The 22,010-nt window shown below is 39.7% G+C and overlaps 1 protein-coding gene across 1 annotated transcript in view; it reads left to right on the top strand.

Annotated features, from left to right (window-relative positions):
- The window catches only part of cdh13 (cadherin 13, H-cadherin (heart)), a 311,068-nt gene that overhangs the window by 82,730 nt on the left and 206,328 nt on the right, over positions 1 to 22,010 (top strand). The window contains exon 2 of the mRNA XM_086029056.1: positions 15,393 to 15,510. Coding sequence (XP_085885182.1) covers positions 15,393 to 15,510 — 118 coding nt within the window. The remainder of the gene's footprint in view (positions 1 to 15,392; positions 15,511 to 22,010) is intronic.

Raw genomic sequence — 22,010 nt, 5'->3', positions numbered from 1 at the left:
CATGAATGCTCTTGTGTTCTGATGTGTAACTTCTGTATGCATTTAATGTATAAGTTGTCTATTATCGGTGACTAATGATGATTATTATATGAACTACCGTGCACAAGATGTGTCAGTAAAGTTCAAGGACTCGTGTCACAAAATATTAAATACTGTAGCTATGTTTCAAACCCAGGCTACCCTGGCTATGGCTCACTTGGGTTTGAGCAGGTCGTCCTGTGACCGAAGGGTTGGCTTTTCAAATCCTGGCTCCCACTCTACGCTGTCAAAGTGAGCTTGGGCAAGACTCTGAACCCTAATATGCTCTCAGTGAGCCTGGCACGTCTTGCATGGCAGCAGTTGCCCATTGATGTGTGAATACTTGTATACGGGTGAATGTGGACCTTCGTAAAGCGCTTTGGGCACCGTGATGGTATAAACAATAGCGAATAAGTGCACTCAATCTACCATTTACAAATGACAAGTTTTTGCCTGCCAACCCTCCCAGATTGCATATTTGGCCTCAATAGCCGTCGGTGGCAGTGGATGTCTTAATGTAAGCCCGACAATCAACCGGCACATTACAAAGAGATGTGAGAGGTGTGGTGTTTGTTTTGTGCAGGGCAAAAGAAGAAGTGAAAATTGTGGAAGGACAACATATGACTGTTCCACAAAATCGCTGCGCCTGTTCAAAATGTCTGACAGTCCTTGGCCGAACATCGCTGTACTGGCACAGTCTTTATACTTAGCTGACAACACTTTAAAAAAGGAGGGGGTGAGGGGTAACTTCTTTCACATTATTTTAGAACAGTTATTATGACTTGACAGTAGTACATGCGAAATATGATCTGTTAAAAAAAAATCAGCTGTCTCTGGCCCAGCCTGTGCTCCTCCACTGTCTTCCTCTTATTGGTTGCTTTTCTTCGGGCGTGGTGTTTTTTTGTTGTTGATCAAATTAGAGGCATAGATAGGGCCAGAGACGTCTGATTTTACACACATCTCATTTGTCATGTACTATGAAGTCATAATGAATGTTCTCACATTGACAAAAAGTGATTATTTTTTAAATTGCCCTCCCCATTTTAATTCATATGTTTGCGTTAATGAAAACTTGAAAAATTTTCAGCTGAAGATTTTTTATTAAAAAAGTAATAATGTATACTCTAGATGGTATTTACAGTCATTGCTATAGCAGCTCTTATTTGTATTGGTTATAGTTTCAAGGACGATATATTTTTAATTAAAAAAAATATATTTTTTAAGTCAGTTCATCTTTTGAGGATGTGTTTCCAACAATACTGTAGTCAATGTACAATATATTACAACAAAAACACTAAATTCTGAAAGAAGGAAAACGTATTTACATACATTTCCTCATCCTCATAATTTGGTTAAAGTCCCATCAATGCAATGGGGGGTATACTCTTTACTGTTTCTTCAGTGCAATGTACTGAATAATCATGATTGCAATAATGATTGTAATATCAATAAACCTTAACCTTATTTAACAAGCAGTGATGCAAAAATGTTCTTCCATTATGATATTAACATGCCATAGGTATCAATGCTGTCTCCTCCCCTCTTACACAGTTGTACATATTGCTGCTGTGCTACAGTGTGGAAATAATTGGAAAAGAGTAATACATGTTTTGGGCAGTATTGTGGAAAAAATGTTATCATATCTACCTCACAGTACCAGTGTTCAGACTTTAAATCCAGGCCTTCCTTTGTGGAGTTTGCATATTCTCCCCATGTGTGAATCTAAGTATGAATTGTTGTCCGTTTGACTAGCGTCAAGTCCAGGGTGTACCCACCCTCTCACCTAAAGTTGTCTAGAAAAAGCTCCGGCTCTCCTGCAACCCAAGGGCGTTTTAATATGGCGCATTATGACATCACAATCTCCTTAGGGAAAGGATGTGAGGAAAGTGGGCAAAAAAACATTGGTTATTGTCAACCACCACAAACATGTTTTTTTCATGCCGCTATGTATTAGCTATATTAGTAGTGATGCAGGTAGGCAACAGGTATAACGTGGATAAGAATTTCATAATCAAATTGCATATAAGAGAATAATTGACAACATATGGACGCGGACTGTCAATAACACTACTCCAGATTTTTTTTCCAACAAATTAAAGAACCAAGAGTGGGTGGAGCCAATGTCTTGTTGTTTTTTGTTGTTGTTGTTTTTAAACAAACCAACTGCAGATGGCATTGAATGATGAAAACAATATTTTCATCGTGATCTGTGGTTTTGTTGATTTTGATTTGATTTTGTTTCATATTTTGTCATCTTTCCTCTATAAGGGATTCGTACATGTCATGTTTACTCGTTAGGTTTTCGTTCCCACCTGTTCTCGTTAGCCCTGTCCTTGTGTCTACCAATCAGCTCCCTCCAGCAACTTTTGTATTATCTGTGTGTGCCTTGTTGTCTCATCCATTTGCCTGTACTTAGTTCCCTGGTTTCTTTTGTATTTGTCGTTTCATTGTCGGTGCTGTGTGTTGCTGCACATTAATGTTGTGATGTTATTTTTCCTTTTGTGGTGAATTGATTTCCTGTGTTTCTTTGGACTTTGTTAAATGAATATGTTAAATGTCCCGATGGGAGATATTGCAGGTGCCTCTATCACAGACGTGTGTCATTTATGTTACCCGGGTTCCTATTCTTCGAATGAGATAATGGTGAGCTCCCAAAGATTTTGCCTGAAGAACCTGTAAACTGTTGCAATTATCCCACAGTGTGGTATGAGGCACTGTAGCTGTAATATTACATTAGCTGGCGGTGTATTAAATTTGTTATTTTAATTAAAATGGTTTATGGTATTTTTGACCCACAGAGTTATATGGTGTTACTGCTTCCACAAGGGCTGAGTACCTTCCTTATGGGATGAATCGTATGTCTGTATTTTCCTACAGGAGATATGCTAGAATCACTCACTGGGAGAAGCAAACAAAACAATATGGGACCCTGCATATTCACTCACAGTGCTTTACGTCTCTCAAGGGCAGTGGAGCCAGACAGCAATGCATGCTTCAAAATAATCTGTCCAATTCTGTGTCACTGCTGAATGTGATCTCCCAGATGGAAAGCGGCCAGGAATACAATTCCCAATTTATAGTGTACTTTTGTCAGAATCAAATAGGATTGGATGTAGGGGCTAAATAGGAAAATGTCGTATCCTATTCTTTCTGAAATCAGGTTAGGAGCAGACATGCTGACAATCCATCAAAATAATGTAATTCTTGCAATGTGTGTGAGATTTTTTGTAATTGACTACTGTGAAATTGCAATGGTCAGTTTAATAGAAATTAGAGCCATTTCTAGTTGTCATTTTTTCTGTTGTACTTGTAGCTGCGTGTATATCCGATATTTTCTCGTCTAATTAACTTATTCATAATTTTTTCAAGATTTTAATCATGCAAGCAATTGAGTGATTTTTCTTGACAACAGACTAAGGAACAAAAAACTATGCAGAAAACAGATGAAGACAAGCCACACCAAAGCAATAGATAAGGGAACGTAATGAGGCATGCTCATTTGCATTAGGTCCAAAACGTCCATATGGGATTTCGTTTAATGGCTCAAATGTGTTCTGCATTAATGTTGTTTCTTGCCTCATTAATTATCATTGTCATGATGGTGAGGATATGATATGAATATGATATATTTAGTACTTTTCAGAAAACACATGATTTAAAATATACAATGAAGTCATAATAGTCCTACTTGTCACAGGTACAATCAAGCAAATCATTATCATCGTCCTTCGATGTCAAATGGTTCTACAGTACAAATATTTGCTCAAAACACACCAGAAACTCCTCATCACAAAAAATAGACACTAGCAATATTAGAAGTGACACCTCAGTGAATGAAAATACTGTTTTGGGCGCACCTAATCGTGGAAGGGGGCAGGGTGAACAATGCCGTACTTGTACGAGCCAAGACAGACCCCTCGAAAACAGCAGAGGTGGGCATTTGACTAAAGTTTGTCTGTCATTCATCATCCGTCTATTTTTCAAGCCGAACCAAACTGTAATTGTGCGTCTCAATCCGTCATGTTATTTTAACCATGCTTCCGTCAGTAAGCGTCAAAGGTTCGCCAGTCCGTCTATCATAAAAAAATGGTCCAACAGATAAAAAAATCCATCCATGCATCCATCCATTATCTAAACCAATTCGATTAAAATGGATAAAAAATGTCACACGAAGGATAAAGCAAGTAGTATATGGACTTTCATGATTGTTTATCCTCACCCCATTGGATCAATGTCTGGCTCATCACTCTGATAAGATTGTTTGTGTGTGTGTGAGATTTCTGATAAAACGCCACTTAACATTAATTGTATCACCATTTGCAGCCATTGAGAGAAAAGGTGATAGTGTCCAATTTCTCCAATTGACTCGCATTCACGGCAATTGAGAATAATTACAGTTCTTGTTAATGTTGTTCTTTAGACTTTAGTATTGCACTCCAAGCATCAGATTTCTGTCACTGTCACCGTAAATGCCTAATTTGCAAAACTTTGAGGTGCCTTGTAGACACAAAACACCCAAACAAAGATGAGCGTGTGTGACACTTTAAAGAGTATAAGAAAGTTTTTTTTTTGTTTTTTTTCACATTGACTTGTGAAGCTATGAGACAAATAGCCCTTTCAAGGTGAGTGAACATGTCATTGTAATAAAGCTGAAAGTGCTTAGACTGACATGACAAACCTCAAAAGGGAGGAGGCAAAGTGCATCCAAATGAGTTCTGTTGGATAGCAGCTGGTGTCTGCATCTGACGCTCTTGTTGTTTTTCTCGCCTTCACTTCAGACTCCTCTGCCCGCCCGTGTGCAATGAAATGACGTGTGTACGTGAGGTAGAAATATTGACAAGCTTGTCAACTAGAAAAGGGATTTGAGCTGACTGACGCTGAGGAGATGATACTGTCAGGGTTATACCGGCTCACTTAGCACGCAACTTTACAACCCCCTCAGGGATGATGAATTTGCATGCAAATGGACACTGCCTGCTTGAGTAGCCTGGAAACAGTAAACGTTTCCTAGAAAAATCAGTTTCTGGAGTGGCACAAGTCGAATCCGCATTATGTGCCCGTCTGGGCCAGGAAGCTTTTCAGGTGCTTTGAATTAATCAGCAGACCAATTACCGGTACCTGTGAGCCAATGCTCTGTTAGAGGAAGCATTTTTTTATGTGCTGGGGAAGTGTTCTGGCTGTTAACCCAGCTGAGAGAGTCTCAGATCTCTTAATATAAATCGACTGGAAGATTTTATGCTTCCATTTTTTCTCGAATTCGACATGAAAAGATATTACTTTGTAGCCGTACTGTTGTCATAGATTGAATTGAGAGTGTTGTGTCTGATACAATAGCAAGAAGGCTCTGTAATAGAATCTCCACAGTGGATTGTCTGTGTGAAGTTTGCATGTTGTCCCTGTGCTTGCATGGATTCAAGATACTCCAGCTTCCTCCAATAGTCCAAAACATGCAGGATTAGTTTACTTGAAGACAGTGTGTGTGCCTTGTCAATGACAGCTGATCGGTACAGAATTCACCCCACCCCTCTCCTTGGGATTAGATCAATTTTCCTGAACAACTAAGATAACTAATGATACATATCCAGGTATGCCAGACACTTTACGGCTGTCATTTCATATATTCCCTTTATTTAACTTTATGCTGAACTGCAAATGAAAATTGTCTATTGACATTTTTCAACCAAGATGACACAATCAAATACACACTTCTTTTTCAATCAAGAGTGTAAATCAGGGCCATATATTTACCTTTGAATCTTAAATATTCATTTGTCCAAGGCATTTCTGTACATTTCTTTAAATTTTGTGGGAACAGTTTGTGGGCCCTTTTATGTTTCAACATGATCTTCCCTAATGCACAAAGTAAGGTCTGTCCATCATCGAGAAAATGTTTAGATTAGATTTAGATTTATTGGTCCCCGTGGGGAAATTAGTTTCCACAGACTGTACACAAAAAACACAAACATTATACATCACAGAAAAGTACACATACCCACACAAACATACATACACGACAGTTATTAACATGACAGTGTCATGGGGTCTGTTATTTAGAGCGGAAATGGCTGTAGGGATCAGGCTTTTCCCCATGCGAGCCTTCCTGAATTTGATGGACCTGTATCTATGCCCTGAAGGTAGGGGAATGATATATTGGTGTAGTGGGTGAGTGGTGTCCTGGACTATCGAGGTTTGCCATTCGAATGATGGACCTGTTGTTTAAATCTGAGAGGTTCGGTGTGGGTAAGCCGATGATTTTAGCTGCTGTGTTTGGTGCGTGTGAGTTTTGTGCGGTTGGTGACAGAGATCATGGTAAAGAAACATGTGGAGCAGTACAGGAGGATGGGTTGAACAATACTTTGATACAGTAGTAACAGAAGGTGGGATACAACATATAGTCTTTTGAGTTTACGGATGACTGACAGTCTTTGTTGACTTCTTTTTTGAATGTCCGTGGTGTGCTGATCAAAAGTGAGTTTATTGTCCAGAGTTACTCCCAGGTATTTGAAAGTGTCCACTGTGCCAACTGTTTGTGTGTTTATGATGATGGGATGCTGGGGCGAGGGGGACTGAACCATATTTCCTTTGTTTCCTTGACATTGATTTCAAGGTGGGCGGTTGTCCATGAATCCGTGAAATATTTGACCCTGTTTTGGTAGTCCAGGATGGATTGGCTGTCACGCTTTAGTTCCTGTCTGTATAGCGGAAGTAAACAGACGACGTTGTGGTCAGCGCCTCCGAGTGGTGGATATGAACATTAACAACAGATGGTGTAACAACATCAAAGTGCACCGTAAAGTGTGCACACCAAACCTGGAGTTGCTGACCCTATCCCTCCGTCCCTTCTATCTCCCCCGGGAATTTCCCACTGTTGTGGTCAGCTGTATCTATGTAGCCCCCAGTGCTAACATCAACAGCGCAGCGGAGCTGATAGCCGAGGATCTGGGTAAAAAATGAGAATCCTTGAGAAGGGATTGCAGATGGGGGAATCCCCCTTACAGGATGATCAGCCTGCAATGCATTCCGAGTGGGCAACAGTTAAAACATATTATGATGCTATACATTGTTAGATGAAATAGTGTGAAAGTCCAATCAAATGAAGCACTGCAGGAAGTAGTTTGGTATTTTTATAATATCGTGGACTAGCCTGGACACTTCTTAATGTTGTATTCATTGACAGTAATGTTACTTTTTTGTCACGCACCTAAAGGATTAGTGGATTAGGATTTCAGATCATAATGCCATAATGCTGATGAGTGTCGGGATTTAACAGGAATTTACAGGTAAATGTACATTCTCACTCCTCTTTGCTCCTAATGTATTTTTATGTAGCTTTATCGACCTGTATTTACTTTGCCTTTAATGCTAAACATTGTATTTCCTAAGACTACCACTGCCATCCATTAGGAGCAGTGCTACTTTTATTTGTATCCCCCTTGCTCTGCTTTTTCCCCTTCAATGGTCCGGTTGTGTATTTACCACTCTAACGTTGTTCTACAGGCCCAGCAGGTGCAGTCAAGGTTCGGTAGCCCATGCCAGGGACCACATGGTTTCATGACTCGGATGCTCCATGCCTGGCTGACCTGTCAGCCTCATATGTTAGAGGCCCAGTCTGATCAATTCTCTCTAGTCCTCTTCATCTTGGCGTGTGGTTGAATCTTTGCAGGCTTATGCTCAGGCGTCTGCACTGACATTTACATCAACAGGGCAGAGGTGAAGTGAGATTGAGCAATTGTTGCATGAAGAAGAAGCTGTGGTTGCTGGATAAAATGCCAGATTGTTGGCAGGTTGCCTTGCTGGGCTGCTGCAAACACTGCTCGAATGCATGCAGAGAGACACACATGGGGAATACAACTCAATAAAGATACACAGGTGCTGTGCACAGCAATCCTGGCAGGTTTTCTTGGTCATTTTAGAAGTGTTACATGCTTGATTGAGACTCATAATTGCAGTAGAAAATACAACAGATGGAAAATGATTTTGTTGTGCGTTCAGGCCATTTAGAATATAATGGTTGTGTACGGTTCAGTAAAGGATCACCAAAATTAATGTGGCAATGTAAATAAAAATGACTTTTTAAATTTGAGGTCAAGGTGCCCTTGAGCATGGCACCCCCACCCCCTGATAATCCGGTGCAGCAAATTATGATGTATGGGATATGAGTCATTTGGTTCTCTGTATAGTGTGCAACACAGATAGACAGTACAATACAGTGTGCAGGGTTGGCGCTGGGCCATGAAACCCCTTAGCCAATGTGACTAACCAGAATAAAAATCTCTGAACCACACTTAAATGTAGTTAGCCATGACATCACTTTTATGTTTTGCCGCTGTTTTATTACATGCACCACACATACTTGCACATGGCAGAGACATGGTAGCCGAAGTAACACAAAACAGATTAAAACTTCAGGGAAGATGTTTTTCTTTTTTTTTTTTCTTCTTTTTTTCGGGTTGTAGGCATAGCTTGATGGTTAATGCACGTTGTGGTGGTAGAAATGGGCTAAGTTCTCATCTGTAAGAAAGATGTTCCTTGGTTGTCAACTTGCGTGGGTTTCAGCACCGCGCAAGAAAAATCTGGTAACTGGGAGGGTGAAAACGTTTCAAGATAAATATCAGCATTTTTTTTTTCTTTTTTAAATAACACAAACAAACACTATCAGTGCAAAAACATATTCACGTAAAGTAATCAACTTAATAAGTACAGTCCACAAAATAAAAGTCAGGAAAAGTGCAACGTCCAGAATGAGAGGAGCAGAGGCCACAGATCAGTCCCCAGAGGTTGCAGGTCGAATCCACTTCTGCTTGATATAATCAATAAAAGGGCCACAGATTTTTCCAAATGTATCATGAGTATCCGACAAACCATACAGAATCTCCTCAAGATATAAACAAGACATCCTATCATTCAGCCATTTATGATAGCTAGGCGCCGTGGTAGACTTCCAATCTCTTAAGATGACCCTCTTTGCAATGACCATACCAAACATGATGGCTTGTTGGGCTGACCGAGAGCATGGCAGCTTTTCTTTCGCCCCAGCACCCCCCCCCCCCCTTTAGTTTATTACCATATATCTAGCCCGTAGTGGTTTGTTCCAACTTGATGTTAAATGCGCTACTGATGTGATATTGATTTTTTTTCAATGTAAATTTACAATGCGCTCTCGTGACCCATTGCGTTAAATAGGCTAGGCTGTGAGGAGATAAGCTCATTCATTGATTCAGATGTTAAGATCAGTTGACAACATCAAATGTGCCCTTTGGAATGCATCATTCATTAAATTGACTTTGGTGTTACTATGATTCCTTAATTTTTCACTCTTTCGTACGTACTCAAATCTTTATTTTATTGCAGATAATGGAGCATTCTTACAAGTGCCCTTGAACAATGACCATTCTGTGTTGCAATTAGTGGGTAAACGCTAACCCAAACACCTGCGCAAATGTCAGTAAGTAGAAATATTTATTTCTCCCCCGTGCAAATGGATCAGTATGAAGGCTGGCATGGTCAGTTTCTTGTACGGACTGTTTAATTTTGTTTTGACAAATGTTTATAATATGTTAGTTTAAATTGTAACTTGGAAAAATTGTGCTGCGCAGGTAATGGAAATGTACTGTGCCTAGTGCTTAATGAAATGTTCTAGGAAAATTATCTTTTAAGAAATGGCAAAATGTTATTTTTCAGTAATAAGCTGAATTAATAATAACACTAATGTGTCGAGAAGTAAAGAGTAATTAGTTGATTAACATTTAACTAGATAAAATTTACGGTATATATATTTGTCAGTCCTAGTAATTACTGTTTTGTTCGCGCCATTGGGTTTTATAACAATTTGATCGCTACACGCTGCGAAATGCCTGTATATTTACATAACTCGATTTGTAATTGTTGTCATCTCATTACATGATGATTATGCCTTTTGGACAAATATTGGGTTTGCTTGCCAAAGCCTCATGGTTTCCTCCCAATTGAACCAAAGTGCTCAGTGTTGTAATCAGACAACCAGAGCACAGAGCAGAAATTGCCCATATTCACTAAAATCAATCAATCTTCATCATTGAAACCTTCAGAGAGCACCAAGCATCCTACTTCTGGTTGCACGCAGCAGTTGTGGGTATAAGCTGGGAATTCTCAGTGTGCAAGTCAACAATTACAACCTTCGCCTCAAGCACACTCTCACTTAATTTAATTACACCATTCTCTTGAGTCTGCGAAGAACTTGAGATCATAAATTCAGTTTTTACATATGTTCAATTGCATTCTTTCAAGTCATCACTTTTACTGAAATTCTGCAAAATACTAAAAAGGCAAAAAATAACGCACTACACTGCAGTAGACTGCAGTACAATTATAAGTGTAAAGACATTTCAGACTTCCAGGGGAACTAAACTCAATATGTCCAAACTTAATTATATTTTCAATGTGTGAATCTTCTTTATCTGTTGCTGTTTACTTCAATGTACTAATTATTTATTCTAAAAAATATTTCTAAAACGTCTCATCTAGCTTCATCGACAGGGGCCACCATTTTTCTCTGTTTTCACTCTCACAAATGTGTGAATTCTCGGGAATGTGACGTGAAGCCTTTCAAGCCTGCTTTATTTACTGACGAATCCGGACAGATTTTGTAAATATTCAGCGACACATCGATTAGATCCACTTATCCAGCCGGCGAATGGGGGATGCCCTACTCTGCTGACTCACAATGGCTGTTCTCATCGTTCGGTATCGTTCAATTTGGCATTCCAACCTTATATTGGTTGCCATCATGTGAATACAACACCATCCCTAGCAATCACGTTCAATCCGTAATATGCTGGATAAAAGAATACTTATTCACTACGCATAAAAATGGTATGATACAGCGACAGCTTGCTGACGTTAGCTGCTAGTGGCTTGCACCTAGCTCGGTCCCTAGGCCATTGCGAGCGGCCTGGTTGGCTCACGATAGCCAGTGAACTACTTTTCTAAGACATTTAATCAGACAAAAATTAATATGCGCTTTGATGCTGACAGCCTGACATTTTCAGCCAGACATTTTCAGCTCCTCTTTTACCCCAACGCTTGAAAATTTTTGAAAAAAATATAAATAAATTCCTGGGATTGAATGGCTGGACTGTGAACAGACATACAGTTTAAATATGTCTTTGGGATTGAATGAGTTAAACAAGTGAATGTCAAAATTGCCCCAAAAATCTGTACGCTCGAGTCTGAGCTATCTTTCTCTACACATCTGCCATATATTCAGCGGGTATTGTCATAAAATGTTTGTTAAAAACACTTTTAATTACAAATAGTAAAATGGACAATTTGAATGCGTAATTTTCTTTCTCAGGAACAGACAAACATGTTTTCACAATCACATTGTACTGAAAATGATGATGGTGATGTTCCAAATAATTTCATTATTTATACACAGGGATCGGCAACCTTTAACACTCAGAAAGCCATTTCGACCCCTTTTCCACGGAAAAGAAAACACTGGGAGCCGCAAACACTTTTTGACAACTGAACTTAAGATAGCCTAGGGCCGTTACTTTTATTTTACATGATACATGACGATTAATAATAAATTAGACCAATTTTCGTGGCTCTGCCAATAATATGAAGGGTTACACCTGGCCCCAGACATCCCATCTTGTGCTTGGCTCTAACTCAAGCTATGACATCACCCAAGAAGACGCTATGCTACAGAAAATAATTTAATTGGAAGGTGAGAAAAAGTAAAATGATTGACGACGTGGAGTGTGTCGACGTTGAAACTGTCAACAATATGGGCTCGAGTCAGAACGAGCCAGCGCCAGCAAATCAGCAGCTGGCTGCAGCCCAGCCATGGCTTTATCTGAGAAAACATTAAGGTAAAGCTGAATGATTACCCTTTCGTTAGCTTGGCCCTGGTTAATGACATTAGTTTAATACTGTTTGAATGAAACATGATTTCAAGAGGTGGGTCTACCTGCATGGTGTGTTAGAAGGAAGTCAACCCAAACCTTTTTTTTTTCAAGAATATGTTCTATGCAAGCCCACTTGTCGAAACAAGGCATTCTGATAAATATTGCTTTTGTGGAATAAGGGTTAATCCACCTGTTTTTAGCCATCTCAGGGGGCGGCCATTTTGCCACTTGTCGTTGACTGAAAATTACATCAAACAGCTGACCTGTTTTCTGAAGCTGAGCTGTGATTGGTTGTTACCTGAGCCCCGAGCAATTGTGATGTCATTTTCAGTCGACAGAAGTGACAATACGGCCGATCCCTGAGATAGCTAAAAAGGGGTGGATTTTGCTGTTTGACACGTATTCCACAAACGCAATATTAATCAGAATGCCGTGTGGGCCTGCTGGGAACATGTTCTTGAAAAAAATGTGTTTGGGTATATTTCCACTTCAAGTGACGACCTTTCAAATTAATAGCTTTCAAATTGTACGACATGAGAAGGAAACATCCGGTTAAAATATTTTACTTTTACTCACGAAGTACATTTCAGAGCCTGAACTTATTTACTTTTACATTTTTATTTTTACTCTTACCAGTCATTTTTTATACAAGGAATTGTACTTTTACTGAAGTACATAATGGCGGTACTTTTCCCATCTCTGCTTAATAAGAAGACATGATACATGTTTTTGAGACAAATAACATACACTTATAATTTATTTTCCCATTCCACGAGAGGCGCAACATAAGGATGAAAGAGCCACATGCGGCTCCGCATCCGCGGGTTGCTGACTCCTGCTACAGCGTAATCAGCGTCATCCTACTACATGATTATATATTTTTTTCTATTTAGTCCTAATAATCTTTTATGTGACAAAACCAAACACAACAGTGTATTTTTGTTTTGTTTTTTTTGTTTTGTTTTGTTTTGTTGTTCTTTAGAACACCCCGCAGCCCTTGTGAGGATAAGCAGTATCGATAATGAATGGGATGGATGGATGTTCTTTAGAACAACAGTCTTTATGGCCAATACACCATCAAAAGACAATTTAGAGCAACAGTAGGTAACAGTTATCAGATAGTTAAATGCTATCTTGATCAAGTCTTGAAGATAGAATTTGGCCTTACTTAGTACATACGCTTGTGACTTATTCACCTTGAAACTGATTTGAGCACAATCATTCTTTTGCCGTGGTAAAGTGGCAACATAAACACACTAAAACATGACTCTGACAAGGACCTGCCACTAAGAAATAAGATCCATGGAATACTTGACTGTATTTGTGATTTAGTCTTTCTTGTGGAAAATGTGAATTTAGAGAGTCAGGAGAATGATTGAGATAAATGACCAGTTGATAATGTCACATTTGGTTTACACAACCTTCACATTTTATTGCCTTCCAAAAATGGCTTTCTGATGGAGAAATAACATCCAGTATATTCTTTTTTTTTGTTTTTTGCTAAAAACAAAAACAAAACAAAAACAAACTAGCCACATTAGCATTTTTGTTGCCTTCCTGTGAGTAACTGAGTTATGAGATATATTTCCCACATAAATTATATGTAACAATTTGCTCATGTTGTCCGCGGGTGATGTGTGTTGTGATTTGCAGGGAAATGTGCACATATATTATCTCTTTACGCATTTGTAAAATGTCTCTTTGCCGTGGCATCGTGTATCTATTTGACAAGTACCTTATTCCTGCAGGTGCTCAGGAAGCCTTGTCACAAAAATGAATTGCAATTGTGACACCTAAAAAAAAACACCAGGTTGCCTGGGTGCTGTGATTACATTGCTGGGACATAACATGCAATGACCTCCACTGCTGAACATCTGCCAGCGCTTGTTCACCCCATAGACACTTACAGACACAGCCCATGTGGAATTATTCTAACTTGCATGATGTATTTTGCATCTGTCAAGCCGAAAACCGGGCGAAAGTTGGCAATATGCCATCTTGGTTAAATGTCTCCAAACGTCCCTGAATGTACACAATAGACCATGTTGTTGTATTTGACGACATTTCTTGGATGGACTATGGGAAAGAATCAATGATCTTAATCACCAGTAATGCATTTTTAATTTTTACATTTATTTTAATGACATTTTAAATGGAAGAGCATAACAAGAAGAGACTTGCTTCTCTCGCCCTGTTCTTGAAAGCAATACTTCTGTCTGATGAGTATTTTCACAGACAAGAGGCTGGCATAATCCTGCATCTAATTGTTTGATTCTGGAAAGCTGCTTTGTAAACGCATGCACAGCTGCAGCATTATCACGCCTTCGCTGGCTTCTCTGCAAAATAATGTAAGGCTGCTTACTTATTGACTCTGTTCTATATCGAGGGGTCCCTCTGTGAAAAAGAGGCGGCTCAAAACATTCATTAAGCAAGGTCAGTCCCTGTAAATGAGGCTATTCCGGTTGGTTAATGTTGGGGTTGTGATGATCTAATTAGTACTTGGAAGGAATAGCACTCAATATTGCGTTTCGGTGTCTGGATACACAACACTTTTTCATCTAGTGTCTGTTCACGGTGTGGCTGTAGCTGGATCAAAAACATGAATAATGCGACATCATTACAGTGTAACGCAATATTTCAGCAAGCAAAATTGCAGCGCAACAAAGGACAGTGAAGGACATCCAGGATTTAGCGTTCTTTCTTCTTGGTATTTGACTCTTTATGACAAAATGGCACGTTTTGTGTTCTTCTGAGACAGAACCGGAGCTCCTCTCTTGTGGTCGATAACGGAAGGGTGACAAAAAGTACAGATGAAATCAGAACAGTGTTTTATTCCCCTTTAAAACTGTATTTTATATTGTAAATAGGAAAGTGTACAAAGTCTAATTTCTTGATATTGCGGTTATTATAAATTAATCATTCAAAAGTTTAGAACTTTAGTATCTGCAGTCTGGCTGTCAAATTTGGCAGCAGTTGAAAGTGTACCTCCCTAAAACAATGTTCTTTAAATGGTACAAAGATGCCAAAAGGTAGCCTTCTGTCAATATAAAAATAGCTTGTGGTTACTCATCTCTTGACCCGCATCCTCTGATAACGAGTGCAACTCACTATGTGGTGTGCTCTTATCAGAGACCCCCATATAATTAATTCCGATATCTCAAGCTGCCTTTCATGAAGCTTAAGTTACAGTGAAGCTTCTCTTGCTGCAAGCAGCAGGAACTGCTGCCAACAGTGAGACAACCCTCAGGAGAGTGCACTGACATCCCTCCAATCCACTTACAAAAGTACACAGTGAGGCCTATCTTATTAGCATAAACAGAACCTCTTTGACAGTAATTCCCCTGAGACTGAGAGGGTGTGCTCCTCACTACAACTGTGCTTATTGGAAAATTGAGCTATTTTGTAGTTGAAATAATAACGTGGAACGTTTTTTTTTTTCTTCAAATGTGACTTCTCCATCTTTTTTTTATTTTTTTTATGCAGACTGTTGCTGGTGGACGACAGGAAGGGCACCATGAGAGCTGTGTGCCCGGCTTCCAGGTCAAACAATACCAGGTGGCATATAGGCAAACTTTCCAGAAAGGCCTGCCACTTCTACAAGGTCAGTGAAATGAACACTCGTACAATACTGCATTCCAAAATGTTTGCGTAGTGGAGTTCCGACAAACAATGTAAGCCTCGTTCAGACCCTTCACCAGGTGTCAGTCTTTAGCGGTCGCATGAAATGCATGGGGACCCATGTACCCTAATATACAGTATAAACAACCGCATGCGTGCACGCATGTGTGGCTCGAACACAACAGTACAACTTCCACAGATTATTTGAGAAACACTATCATGTCTGGCTTCAGACAAGACCTTTCACAATTTTACGATGTTGTACTAAAAATGTTGTTGTGGTGTGCTGTCGCATAATGTTGCGCTGGCGTGCTTGTCAAAGCGTTGCATTCAAATGTACATTGTTTTAAGCAGAGAAAACTTATATTGTTGATTTTAAGATTGACTATATTGAATGTTCATATCTAGATATAGCTACTAGAACGATAAACCGTTCAGCCACACACAAGCAAATTGGTGGGTGGACACAGCCCCCATGGCGACGGGTCTGGCCTCATTTCGACTCATATTTGAAGAGAATCTAATCGAGGGGATATTCTTCAGACCTCAGATGTGATTAAGAACGTTTGTATGACCCTAGTGTTATGCAAACTATAACTTTCTTGCAATTACCCATTTAGAGAGCCGGTGTAATGAGGATAATATGAAATTATAGTGCAGGATACAACCTGTGGCTACAAATATATTACCTTGATAGCAAATGTTTATCATAACGCAATGATATATAAAAGAACGTGGCTGGTGATAAATGATGTCCAAGTACATATAATAATCATTACTGTATGTACATGGACATCATTCATCATAACCACTACCATTGCTAAGTAATCAGTTCCTGTATGGAGAGCGCGGGCAGAGCCATGGGTGTGCCTGGGGGTCACAGGCCCACACAGATTGACACACTGCCCACCCAGTGAGACTCATGGAGAAATATATAGTTTTACATTTTTGTAAATTATTATTGATTTGGGGCGGCACAGTGTCGACTGGTTAGCACGTCCGCCTCACAGTTCAGAGACTGGGTTCGATCCCAGCTCTGGCCTCCCTGTGTGGAGTTTGCATGTTCTCCCCATGCCTGCGTGGGTTTTCTCCGGTAACTCCGGTTTCCTCCCACATTCCAAAAACATGCAATGTAGGATGATTGGACTCTCTAAATTGCCCCTAGGTGTGATTGTGAGTGTGTGTGATTGTTTGTCTCTGTGTGCCCTGCGATTGGCTGGCAACCAATTCAGGGTGTCCCCCGCCTACTGCCCGAAGACAGCTGGGATAGGCTCCAGCACGCTCGTGACCCCTGTGAGGATAAGCGGTATGGATAATGATAGGATATTATTAATTTGTGTTTCATTGTGTTTTTTTTTTTCATTTTATTGTATATTAAGAATGGCATAATTGTGGTTGTCTAAGGAAGATCTGAACTTTATTATTCAGCTTGTCATTTTATTTGAATATACGATGTGCCGGGACAGGAGAATTGTGCTCAGTGAGAGAAATATTCAGGCCCACCCTGTTTTTTTTACTTTAACCCGAATATTGACTGCATGTGGGCAAAATGGAGGGGGAGGCACGAACGTCGTAAAGTCGAAACGTCGTAGGTCGCGTACGTTGTACTTCCAGGACTGCCTGTACGTAATCCAATTAATAACGGATGTGTTTTGGGGGAAATTGATAGTATACTTTAACCTATACTTTAAAAATCTGTTTTGATTCCAGCGCCAAACATCATTGCAACATGTAACATTACAACCCTCATAGGATGAATACAGTACAGTATCTATATCTGTCTGTTCATCTATTGACAGCCAAAATGCAGATCCTCCTATCTGACAGAGGTGTCAAATACAGGTCCGGAGAGTAAACCCTGTCATAGTTTATCTTTAGCCACAGGTGCTTGTGCTCAACCGGCGGGCATACAAGCTCTTGAGTAGAAGCACCTGTGGCTAAATACAAACTGTGGCAAGGCTTATACTTTCTGGACCAGGATTTGACACCTGTGTCAGATGGAAGGATTTCCATTTTGGCTGTTACATTCATTCATCCATCCATCCACAGCAATCATCCATCCATCCAACCACCCCAATAATCCATCATCTATCTATCTATCTATCTATCTATCTATCTATCTATCTATCTATCTATCTATCTATCTATCTATCTATCTATCTATCTATCTATCTATCTATCTATCTATCTATCTATCTATCTATCTATCTATCTGTCGATAAATCTTAAACTGTCACACAAAATTGTTAGCGTTTTTTGGTGCTCTGAAATGGATTAACTGCATTTCCAATTGATCGATTGATTGACCCGATCGATGGGTCTGGCCATGAAACAGTTAACCAGCTCTACACCCTCAGCAGGGTCCTTGAGGGTGCATGGAGGTTCACCCACTCGGTCTACATGTGTTTTGCAGACTAAGTGTTGGTGTTCTACCATGTCCCTCGAGGAGTGCTATCTAGTTAGGATGCCTCCTGGGTGCCTCCCAGGTTAGGTGTTCCAGACACATCCCACTGGAAGGAGGCCATGGGGACGACCCAGGATACGCTGGAGAGCCTACATTCGGCTGCCTCGGGATCCCTCTGGAAGAGGTGTATGAAGTCGCTAGGGGGAGGCAAGTCTAGGCTTCCCTGCTTCAACTGCTGCCCCTGCAACTGAACCCTGCATAAGCAGAAGAAAATGGATGGACTGATGGATGCTGTTTGTGGAGCCTCAAAACCAAATACAGGGTTATGGTTTTCTGTTGCAGAGCCGATAGTAGTGCTCGCCTCAATCGCTCAATGTGCGGAACATTTTTCTGTTGTTTTATTTCTATAAAAACAACAATGGTTAACAAACTTCTGTAAACCAATGCATTATCGAATAGGGAACGTGATTTCTTTTCTTTTCTTTTCTTGTGCCTACACTTCCTTGCGTAGGACTTTTTACTATTTGATACCAGCAGAATTTAAATTCCTGTCCAAGCATAAGCAGAATTTTAATTCCTGCGTGAGCATAATTGACTGCATCTAAATGCACAAGATGTTTTCTACTTTTATACCATATTTTATCTTGTCACATGAATCCCGGATGGCCTCTGGCTTTTACAAGCAGTTGTTTTTCTTTCAAGAAACATTTCCAACCTACACAGCAAAAAGCAATTCTTCCACCTCCAATCTTTTTCACCCACCTTTTCTAAACTTTATTTTGTTTGATTTTGGCCACTCAGTGAAGCGTTTTGTCATCTGGAGGCTCAGTGGAGCGTGTAGTAGGAGACAGAGCTCAGTTCTGCTTTAGTGCTCTGCCGTGGGACGACAGAGTGGTTCCATTACCTGGAATATGTTTCTGTCAGCAGAAACGCCTCCCACTGTGGAGGTCCCTCTGCTCACAGGCTGTGGACAGAACCATGCATATGCCAGCACATGCATGAACAATCTGTATGTAACTCATTTTCCCTTATGTTTTGAACAAGATACAAACAACTAAAGAACAAAAAATAGACAATACATCTCATTGGGGAAGTGACCCATCTTCTAACCAGCGGCAGAATGTAACAAATCCAAAACAACACCTCTACCTAATGCACAGGGGCACAGCCGAAGAATTTACAGTGGGGTGCTCAGGATGACACGACGACTCACTAAGTGCACATTTGCACACCTGTAAACTCACAACTAAAGAGAGTGTGAGGTATGCCTTGGCTACACAGCACACATGGCCGAAAAGTCATTTTTTTATCATGGATACGATTAGCCAAGCTCCGGTTAGATGTTTTCAGAACGCACCCAGCATTGTCCATCATGTATAGCTCCGCCACTGCTGAGTATTCCCAGTGTATTCATCCTACAGACAATGTAACATTCTTTGCAACAGACACAGAAAAATATGCACACAGTATATAAAGAAGAAAAAAAAACACTTTCATACAACTGACACAAAGAAACACATCTAAGTTCTAAAGTAATATGATGTGACATCAACTCATATTTGTATGTGCTTGCTTGTTCATTTTTAAAGGCAACCTCTAGAGAAGCTGCAACAACGAAAAACGAAGAAAAATGTCAACCGAAATTATGTACATCTACAAACTCTTAATGATTACCAACATAAAAGCCAATTGCAAATTTCCCCACTGGGCGACAAATAAATGTTTATCTTTTCATACAAATGAGGTACCTAACATATTTAAAACAGCTCAAACACCTTCAGCTTGTCTTGTTTTTATGGTAATTTTTAGTTTTCTTTTGTTCAGACAAAACACCAGACCCAGACCATTGTGTGAACAAAAGTAACTCAAAGCTTAAGACTTATACCCCAGTTCCAGTTTCAATCAAAACTAAGTTATATGATGTCTGTAAAGGGACAATATCTGTGCCAATGATCATAGATTTGCCGAACATGCAGCTGTCTGAGGAAACTGATAGCACAAAAAAACCTGACATTTTATGAAACGGGATCACATTTATACCTTTGACACTCCAAACAGCTAACTAACAAACAAACAAACAAACAAACAAACAAACAAACAAACAAACTAACCAACTAACTAACCAACTAACTAACTAACTAACTAACTAACTAACTAACTAACTAACTAACTAACTAACTAACTAACTAACTAACTAACTAACTAACTAAGTAAACTAGATAAATAAGAGTCTTTGTGTGATTCATCGTAAATGGCAGAGGCTGCAGCTAGTCCCGGAGACACATGCAGATTTATGTAAATTCAGTTCAGCCCTTTGCCACCTGCCATAGACCTCTCTATATAATTACTATCGGAGGGCGGGATACCTGTTGGCGCGGACCGAAGTTCAAGGACATCCGTCTAGGCTAATGGTCATGTACGACAATAGAACACATTTACATACAATGTGCGCACATTCCTTGTTACTCTGTCTCACTTCAGCTGTTCAGTTGCACTCTTCGTCATTGTGGTTTTTTTTCCCAGTTGTCTCATCGGGGGAAAAAAAACAACAACAAAAAACATGTTTCTCTGTTTTATCTGCCCTCTACTCTGCACCACACCTTTCTTCTTTCCTCCAAAGGTCTTTGGTTGCATAAGTGAAAATCGAAAAATACTGTATGAACAAATGGAAAGGGATAGGTCTCGGACCAATAGAGAAAATTCCAAACTGTAAATGAATGCATTGTGCTGAGTCCAGGCAGGAAGCTTTCGGGAATTAGGAAATGATGAGACAACAAGGTCGGTAGGTCTAAATGAGAGATTAAGGCTGTTTTGTGCAAGTGATGTATCCTCAGGCAGTTTAAGGCCTCAGAGGTGGCTTTTTGAGTTGTGGTAGAAAAGGGCAAACCAAACATGACCTGTGAGGTGAAAAACAGTAAAACAAGTGACAGAAATTTACTGAAGGGGAAAATTCAAGGTTTTTTAGAAATAAATGAAAAGTAGTGCTAATAAAAAATTGATTGACTGCATATAACAAGTCACTAACTGCACCTCAATTTTACTCATCTAAATCTAAACATTTAAAACTTGATTGTGAATTGTTTATTCATCCCGATTAAACTTGTTTTACATCCATCCTATAGATCTTTTGTCTTTTGCTCCTTAATCTCATGCGTGTAATTTTCAGCACAGATTAAGGCAGAAAAAGTTATTTTATAATCATTTTTCCCATGATCCTATGAGGTCCGTTCCAATTCCACAGACAGGTGAGACACCGTCTTGATTTATCTGACAGTTGGCAACAATTAGGGATGCACGTTATCAACATCAACAGGTCCCGAGTGGAACAGCACTGACCCAGACAATCAATATGGCTCTCAGTCGAATCGTACAGTGCTTTGACATTACAATGGAAACCATTAACTTTCCGAATGAATTGGATAAACACAACACTTCTTCAGTCAGTGAATGTCCAGCATTACAGTGAAAGGTGGGGTACACCCTGTACTCACTGCCAGTCAATTACAGGCAATTGTGAACGGGGTTTTCAATGTATGCTACATTATATGCACCATTACAGTGGGCCCTTGTCAGTCGTGAACCTTTAAATAATTCCCCATTTCCTAACAGTGACATCTACAATAGATAAGCCTGACATTATCTTCAGACCGGCAAGTGAAATGTTGTTTGGAAGAGAAACAGTTCAGGGAACAACTCAGCCTTTCATAAATAATTTCTACTGTGAACTTCAAATTAAATCTTTCATAAATAAATAAATCAATAAATGTAGTCCAACTAATAGTGTAAATTTCAAGTCTTCCGTATTCGGATCCACAATCCAAGTCTGCAGCTTTTTTTTACACTTTTCAGTTTTGTCATCTTTATTTCCCCTTTGACTCATGTCTTACCACCTCCATAAAGTTGCAATCATGAAATACCTTTTACAGTATGTATCACACAAACAAACCAGGCAGTTGCACACATGAAACATGTGAATTGGTAAAGTTGACCTTTCAATGAATTGGTACTTTTGATTTTGCTCCTGGAACCAAACATTGCAATATTGCAACATTTCATTTATTCTGCAATATTTACTACAA

The sequence above is a fragment of the Filicampus tigris genome, chromosome 4, assembly GCF_054856515.1.
Source record: "Filicampus tigris isolate MCC_2025a chromosome 4, RoL_Ftig_1.0, whole genome shotgun sequence".
NCBI classification, from domain to species: Eukaryota; Metazoa; Chordata; class Actinopteri; order Syngnathiformes; family Syngnathidae; genus Filicampus; species Filicampus tigris.
Note: the sequence above shows the minus strand (reverse complement) of the source record. Positions and strands in the feature narration are given on the sequence as shown.